The following is an 8,771-nucleotide window of genomic DNA, read 5'->3' as shown; positions in this document are numbered from 1 at the left end:
CCAGGAAAAGAAAGAGTCTCCGTAACAATATAGAGTTGCACACAATGGAACCCAATGCCAATCTTGGGAGAAAATGGATCTTATGACAGTATTTAGGAGAGAGGGGCTGAGAGAGAGAGAGAGAGAGGGGACGAAGAGCAGACTGTGTGTACTCACCTAGTTGTGTTTGCGGGGGTTGAGCTCAGGCTCTTTGGTCCCGCCTCTCAACTGTCAATCAACTGGTGTACAGGTTCCTGAGCCTACTGGGCTCTATCATATCTACATTTGAAACTGTGTATGGAGTCAGCCTCCACCACATCACTAGTTAATGCATTCCATTTGTTAACTACTCTGACACTGAAAAAATTCTTTCTAATGTCTCTGTGGCTCATCTGGGCACTAAATTTCCACCTGTGTCCCCTTGTTCGTGTCCCACCCGTGCTGAAGAGTTTGTCTTTGTCCACCCTGTCAAGTCCCCTGAGAATTTTGTAGGTGGTTATCGTGTCTCCCCTTACTCTTCTGTTTTCCAGGGGTTGTGAGGTTCAGCTCCTTTAGCCTTTCCTCGTAGCTCATACCTCTCAGTTCCGGGACCAGTCTGGAGACATACCTCTGAATCTTCCTCTGAAATCTGAATTTCAGATTTCAGTGTTCCTCTGAAATACCTCTGAATCTGAATGAGTATGTGTGTGTGCGTGCGTGCGTGCGTGTGTGTGTGAGGCTCAACTCAGTGGAACTCAGCACAGACGGTATACGCATAAGTCAGCGATGGTAATAGGATTTTCTTTCAAATTAAGGAAGCACTTTATTTAATTCCATTAAAAAAAAATAAGAAATTAACCACCACACGATATCACCTTTGATATTAAAAGAATGAGCTGAAGCCCTGTGCTTGCCGCATGCAAAGACACAAATCACTGGAAAAAGGAGTGCTGCTGAACACACACAAACCTATCCTTGTGTCATAAGATGAAGAGACACACACAGAAGACACTAAAATGCAGTGTGAGATGGACGCTAATGGAACACCAGAAAGGAAAAGGCCTCATGAAAATGTATCTCCAGTCTCACGAACCTGATAAATGATTACAAGACGATAAAGATGAGAGAGGACAGTAAAGGGTAGACGGACTGTTGTTCAACCCGTCCCCCTGGCAGGGGAGAGATTGAAGGCATAGAGCATCCAGATGAACCAATCGCTGGAGACCATAAAAAAAAAAATACGAATATTCATTCTGCCCTCCCCCCCCCCCACACACACACATTCGTTCACACACACACACACACACACACACACACACACACACACACACACACACACACACACACACACACACACACACATATAAGCACACTTCCAGAACACACAAGGAAACTTGAAAAATAAAAGTTTGTAACGAGGCTGGTCCCAGAACTACGTGCGATGTAGTACGAAGAAAAGCTTAAAGGAACTAGACATAGCGACTCGAAAAAAAATGAAACTCCTAAAATGCTTAGAGGAAGTAGAGTGAAACGGGAGGAAATTTTGACAATAACGGTAGAACAGAGTGTAGTAGAAACACACACAAAGATCTTAGTGACACGAGAAAATATATTTTCATAGAATGGAATGAACAGGAGGAGGAGGAGTAGTAGGTGGTAGAAGCCACCTCCATACATGATTCTGAAAGATATGGAAGGAAAACCCAAGTAGAGAGAGAGATATCTTTCAGGTATCACAGCATTTAGAGTCATTCTTGGGTGCTGTGAAGACGGGGGACGTACATCAGTGGAGTGATCTCAGACGTCGTGGAGACACCCATAATCCTTGGCTTCATGAGCAGCAACGACAAAGTAACGACACTCCGGGAGGTATATACATCCACCAGCTGTGTGAGGCGGGGCTCTAGAGCTACATCTCGCTAAAGGAAAAGGAACAATCATCTTTGCCTGACTCTCTTTCGTGTGTGTGTCCAGCAAGCCATCGGTGAGAGTGGTAGTGGTACACCTTCCAAGAACACGCGTTCGACTCTCAATGTTAAGCTCAGCTATATATATATATATATATATATATATATATATATATATATATATATATATATATATATATATATATATATATATATATATATATATTATAATGTACCTAATACCAAGAATACACTATTCGGCCTAGTGTGCAAGGCCCGATTTACCTAATAGACAGAGTGATTTTCATTGTTTAAAAAAAAATCAAGTTAGTTTATTTCAATTAATAGTATTATAGTATATTAATAATAACATGAATTACTGACTTAGTCATGTTAGTTTTGGTTAGTTTAAGATAGGTTACGTAGGGAAGACTAGGTCATATTTCAACGTTAATTTGAACTCATATTAAAACAAAAAGAAAATCATATATAATGTAATGGAAAGTTTATAATTAATAAAAAAAAAAATTTAAATATATAACTGCAGGAGAAATCGGGTTATTAGGCAATTCGTTCTCACCTGCTTATACTCTCAACTTTGCATCAACCGGTTCAGGGGACAGGTTCCTCAACCTGCCGGACTCTGGGTGTCAGGTGTACATGGGATGCTGTCAATGGAGTCTGCCTCCACCACTTCATCTCTGAGTGCATTCTGTTCACTATGGCACTAAAGTACTTGCTTTTTAATGTCTGGTGCTCGTTTGAGTACTAAATTTCCACCTGTGTGCCCCACATTACAAATGTTCCGTCCCTGTCTGCCTTGTCAATTCCCCTGAGGATTTTATATGTTGTAATCATGTCTACTACAAGTACTCTTCTGTCTTCCTGTGGGCATATTGTGTGTGAGAAGGAACGTGTAAGTGAGGCAATATTGCCAGTGATATATTATACTCGCGCTCTCGTACAACAGTTCCGCTGCCTATTTTAATTTGCCTATTTTTGTGCCAGTTGTGGTCCGTGTTTGTCTGCCAGACCTTGATGTTTAGTTTGGTCCGCTATGACGTGTGCTCTCTCTCTCCCCCCACCCACACTCTCTCTCTCTCTCCCTCTCTCTCTCTCTCTCTCTCTCTCTCTCTCTCTCTCTCTCTCTCTCTCTCTCTCTCTCTCTCTCTCTCTCTCTCTCTCTCTCTCTCTCTCTCTCTCTCCCCCCCACCCACACTCTCTCTCTCTCTCTCTCTCTCTCTCTCTCTCTCTCTCTCTCTCTCTCTCTCTCTCTCTCTCTCTCTCTCTCTCTCCCACCCACACTCTCTCTCTCTCTCCCTCTCTCTCTCTCTCTCTCTCTCTCTCTCTCTCTCTCTCTCTCTCTCTCTCTCTCTCTCTCTCTCTCTCTCTCTCTCTCTCTCTCTCTCTCTCTCTCAGTTACGATGCACGTGTTAAATAATTTCACGGAGTTACAACCAAATTTATCTTCATTACCCTCCAGCAAATAATGTACATCCCGGCTTAGAGTATCCAGCTACCCTGCACTGTGTTGTGCAACTACCTAAGTTGCATAGGGTCGTGTCAGCTGAGGTCTCAATGAACTTTTACCAGGACACGCATTTTTTGTTTTGTTTTTCCTCGGTGTTGCTCGTATTTTCTTAAGTCTCTCCAGGTCCTCACTCTCATATAAGCATTCCGACGAAAGATGTGTCATAAGAAATGTCTTTTTTGTACTGGGGCTTTGTGTTCCGGGTGTGTTGGAGACACTGACCCCCATGTCGCTACTGCAACATGGGGGTGTGAGTGTCTCTACGAAGTATTGACTCGATTAACGGGAGTGTGTTGCAAGTGTGTGTGGGGGGGGGGGAGGTGCTGTGATTTATTGCGATGTGGACACACACACATTTCAACTTATTTTTTGTTTTATTGACTAGTGAGTTTTCTGACACATTTTCTTATTCGGGTTTCCTGAGAGTTTTGTCTTTTTCTTTTCTCTTTTTTTTTGTTTGATGTAAGGTTGGCCCATGTTTGTAACACAAACTTTTGTTCGCCATAAAATGTTGTTTTAAGGTCATTGGTAAAATATAAATGATAGTGACTCTGTGACCGCTCTTACCTAGTCCATCGTACAACATTTGTCATATATAAAGACCAGTTGTTATTAGTGAATTGTAGTTATTAAGGGTTGCTAGTCCTCGTTTTCTAATATTTATTGCAAATATATTCATTCTCTCTGTCTCTCTCTCTCTCTCTCTCTCTCTCTCTCTCTCTCTCTCTCTCTCTCTCTCTCTCTCTCTCTCTCTCTCTCTCTCTCTCTCTCTCTCCAGGCAGTGAACCCATTTAACTAAAGACCTGATCTAGCTCAACACGAGAATATTTAGTGGTGAAGGCTGAGGAGCCTGAGGCCCGCCCTCCATCCTGCCCTTGCTGGGACTCACTTACCTTGCTTGGAGGAGGATGATGACTGGTCGAGGACGGCTTGAGACGCGGTCACCAAGACGGCGTGTACCACCATCAACACCCAGGCCACCAACACTGAACTCTGGCTCATTTTGGCTACGTCACCGAGGTGGGAAAGCGGGTGAGGTGGAGAAAGAGAGAGGGTAGGGAAGGAAGTGAGGAGATAAGGAGGATAAAGAGAGGGGTTAGGAAGAGGGGAAAAGAGGAGAGAGAGGGAGGGAAGAGGTGGTGGTGGTAGCAGAAAACAGTGACAAGGAATTTGGTATGTTTCTTCACTTTTCTCACACACGCTGCGGCGTTTTCCTCATTCACTCTTTGAGAACTTACGCCAAATAAATTTGCAGTCTTTTTTCTTTATTTTTTTTCTTTTTGCGTTTCGCGGTTGTTTTCAGCACCGTGGCTCAGTTTCCCTTCATCAGAGCCTCGACCCGGGACCGTCTTAAGTGTTTTCCGCGAAGATCTATGTAGACTGCTTATTCCTCTCGTTTTTGCTCACTTTTGTTATTGTAGTTGCTTTTTATTTACTATTTTTTTTTGTGTCTTTTTTGGCTGCGATTTGTACGTGTTCTCAACCGATTGTTGTATTAACTGACTCAGTTGTCGTGGTTTATATTTGTCTTAATCCTTTACTGGGATTCGTTTTTGTATGTTAATTCTTTGTTTAGTCTCGAGTTGTGCTTTTCTTGGCGCTCAAAAATTATATACAACAAGTTGTGTTATATTTCTCTCTCTCTCTCTCTCTCAGGCGGGTATAGTTCGGTATACTCAGGGTTGTGAATTCATGGTTATACAGAATCAACTTTACGAACTCGTTCTCTACTCACAGTTGTAGGTTGTGACGACTGGCTTTTGGGAACTTTGAGAAACCAATGGTATTTTTTTTTTTTTTTTTTGCTTTGTCACAATAAACTCGCACTAGACAGCAAACTAGAAACCGCGTTTTGGGCAACAAGTTAGTGTGAAAATAATCGTCGCGATGAAGTTATGATTTCCTTCAGTCTGTTCCACCAGTCTGTTCCACCAGTCTGTTCCACCAGTCTGTTCCACCAGTCTGTTCCATCAGTCACTACCGACGGTCAGTTTCTTGCTGCTTATAAATGATTTAAATCGCCTACTCCTGCATATATATTTTTCTATGTCATGTTCTCAGAAGTAAAGTCACGTTGCTCCGTTACACCAAGCATTATTATTATTTATATCATTGCCGGTAGTTGAGTAGATGTGGTAGAAAGTAGATTTGGCGTCAATGGAGATTTTGGCGGTAGAAATGGACGATTGTCAAAAGGGTATTTTCCCCCATTTTTTTATGGCTTTTTCTGGTGATGGGGGTCGTGGAGGGAGTGTGGAGGGAGGCGGGGCTTAGGGAGAGGGGGGGGCTTAGTGGGGAGCGGTGAGGAGGTGCAAGGGGGGGCGGCGGGTCCTGCCTCACGTGGTGGTAGAGAACGGAGCACCAGGTGACGTCTTGCCCCTACCACTGCTACAAGTGAACTGGTAGTGGTGTGTGTCTGCCATCCCCACCCCACCCGCCCTCCCTCCCTCCCTCTCTCTCTCCCTCCCTCCCTCCCTCCCTCCCTCCCTCTCCCTCTCTCCCTTCCCTCCTTTTCTGGCACCTTACCCTAGCACTATCTTCTCGTTTTCCTTTACACCAGTTTGACCCTCCTTTTCAAGTCCCTCCCTTCACCCCCCTCCCTTCAACCCCCTCCCTCCACTCACCCCCATTCCCTCTACTCCCCCTCCCTCCCCCCACTCACCCTCCCCTCTACAAGCACGATGCAAACCCCAAAAATATCATATAATAATGATAACAATAGCAACAGATAATATCAGAGATAATGGGCAGAGATAATGATAATGGGCAGAGAGGGGGGGACCAAGAGCTAAAGCTCAATCCACATCAGCACAGATGAGTATATCAGCTCCATAAAAACTTGAATCAATTTCTGTGGCTGAGGTTAAAATCGCCCACCAAATACAGTAACACTAAACTACTGTAACAGCTCGTTAAACTACAGTAACAGCGCTCTATACTACAGTAACAGCGCTCTATACTACAGTAACAGCGCTCTAAACCACAGTAACAGCGCTCTAAACTTCTGTAACAGCGCTCTAAACTACTGTAACAGCGCTCTAAACCACAGTAACAGCGCTCTAAATTTCTGTAACAGCGCTCTAAACTACTGTAACAGCGCTTTAAACTACTGTAACAGCGCTCTAAACTACTGTAACAGCTCTCTACACTACAGTAACAGCGCTCTAAACTACTGTAACACCTCTTTAAACTACAGTAACAGCGCTCTAAACTACTGTAACAGCGCTCTAAACTACAGTAACAGCGCTCTAAACTACTGTAACACCTCTTTAAACTACAGTAACAGCGCTCTAAACTACTGTAACAGCGCTCTAAACCACTGTAACAGCGCTCTAATTCAGTACATGAAAGACAGACGAAATAAACCTCAAAATCCCCAACACCCAAATATGACCGCTGGAGTTGTTGTTGCTTAAGATTCGCACCTGGAACAAAATGTTCCAAGTAGCACGGGCTATGGTGAGCTCGTAGTGGACTTACCTGGCACAGGAGCGGGGCAAGTAGCACGGGCTATGGTGAGCTCGTAGTGGACTTACCTGGCACAGGAGCGGGGCAAGTAGCACGGGCTATGGTGAGCCCGTAGTGGACTTACCTGGCACAGGAGCGGGCCAAGTAGCACGGGCTATGGTGAGCCCGTAGTGGACTTACCTGGCACAGGAGCGGGCCAAGTAGCACGGGCTATGGTGAGCCCGTAGTGGACTGCGTTTCTCTTATGGCTGCTGGAGACAGGTGGTTGGTTCCCAATGCTGCATTCCTCAGGCGTCTCAATTATTTACTACGACGCGCTTCTCTGCCTTAAGTGGCCTTCCGAGTACCGGGAATGAGCGGGAAGGTGTTGGGCTACAGGACACCGGCTACGGTGTTCTCTGAGGGCTACCGTGTTCTCTGAGGGCTACCGTGTTCTCTGAGGGCTACCGTGTTCTCTGAGGGCTACGGTGTTCTGTGTGGGTTATGGTGTTCTGTGTGGGTTATGGTGTTCTCTGAGAGCTACGGTGTTCTCTGAGGGAAACGGTGTTCTCTGAGGGCTACTGTGTTCTCTGAGGGCTACGGTGTTCTCTGAGGGCTACGGTGTTCTCTGAGGGGCGACGGTGTTTTCTAAGGGCCACAATAGGTCTGATAAGGGCTTGAGTGGGTTTCCTTGAGGGTTGCAGTGGCCCTGTTTACTTATGAGTAACCACAAGGAAAAGGAAAACAAAATTAAAGAGCCAAAATCTGAGCCCCTGTGTCCCCCCCCCCTGTGTTTGTTTTTATCGTGTTTTTGTTAGAAAAACAGAAGATGATGATCGTGTCATGGGGGAGACTATTACAAAAACTTTGGTGACTACTGGTATGTACACAGAAGCCATCAACACTAGAGGCGGGGCCCAGGAGTTGGAACTCCCATATAGACCTAAAGACGTCATCGATTCAAATGAAGTTATGCAAAGTTTGGTTTCATTCCCGTCATCAGTATTCGAATGTATAACTAATACACACACGCATACAAACACACACACACACACACACACATACAAACACACACACACACACACACACACACGCATACAAACAACCCGGATTTAGAGTATATATAAACGACATATATAAATCTAAATAATTCTTTCCTACTTTTTATAAAAAGTGGAAATATTGTTTGTAAGGTACAATGAAACATGGTGAAAATACATTGATAAAGATGTGACGTCAATGTAAAAATACATTTTACATTGGTAAAGATGTTACGCCAACGTAAAAATACATTTTACATTGGTAAAGATGTGACGCCATTCATATACCTATTTATGAATGGGTGCGTAGATTCGTGAATGGGCGAGTATGCATCTCTCGTGGGCACCCGATCAGCTGACGCACGAACACACACGCCAGGATGCCAGAGGATAAATTCCCGTACTTGTGGAGCATATTTTGTCTGTATGAAAGGTGCACTAGAGAGAGAGAGAGAGAGAGAGAGAGAGAGAGAGAGAGAGAGAGAGAGAGAGAGAGAGCAAATGAGTGAGTGAATAAAGATAGGTAATGGATTATTAGCGAGTGTGTGAGCTTCAGTAACCTGAGGAATCCCATCTTGATACACCGGATATTGCGCTAAGAATTCTCTCGGTATTTATACAATGACAAAAATGTCGGGAGGAAGTCAAAAATTTAGAGCATGTCAAAATATGAATTCCCTCATAATGCATTTACTGATATTTGTATTTAATTTTGATTGATTGAGTATGAAGGTTGTAGTCAAAGAGTTTGTTTACAGGAAACACAGAAATGTAATGTATTCAAATGATGCATTTTCTATATGAACGGTGATAGGCTGTGAGACTAAAAGCATTAATTAATGTGAGTTGAACAAATCCACAAGGGCCGTGACGAGGATTCGAACCTGC

At 44.0% G+C, this 8,771-nt stretch overlaps 1 protein-coding gene across 1 annotated transcript in view; it reads right to left on the bottom strand.

Moving 5' to 3' along the window:
- LOC123749013 (nephrin) overlaps positions 1-5,765 on the bottom strand; it is a 129,568-nt gene extending 123,803 nt beyond the window's left edge. The window contains exon 1 of the mRNA XM_069330003.1: positions 4,290-5,765. Coding sequence (XP_069186104.1) covers positions 4,290-4,398 — 109 coding nt within the window. The 5' untranslated portion in view covers positions 4,399-5,765. The remainder of the gene's footprint in view (positions 1-4,289) is intronic.
- Between the last annotated feature and the right edge of the window lie 3,006 nt (positions 5,766-8,771).

Source organism: Procambarus clarkii, chromosome 23 (assembly GCF_040958095.1).
Source record: "Procambarus clarkii isolate CNS0578487 chromosome 23, FALCON_Pclarkii_2.0, whole genome shotgun sequence".
Taxonomy (NCBI): Eukaryota; Metazoa; Arthropoda; class Malacostraca; order Decapoda; family Cambaridae; genus Procambarus; species Procambarus clarkii.
This window is presented reverse-complemented; position numbering and strand designations above follow the sequence as displayed.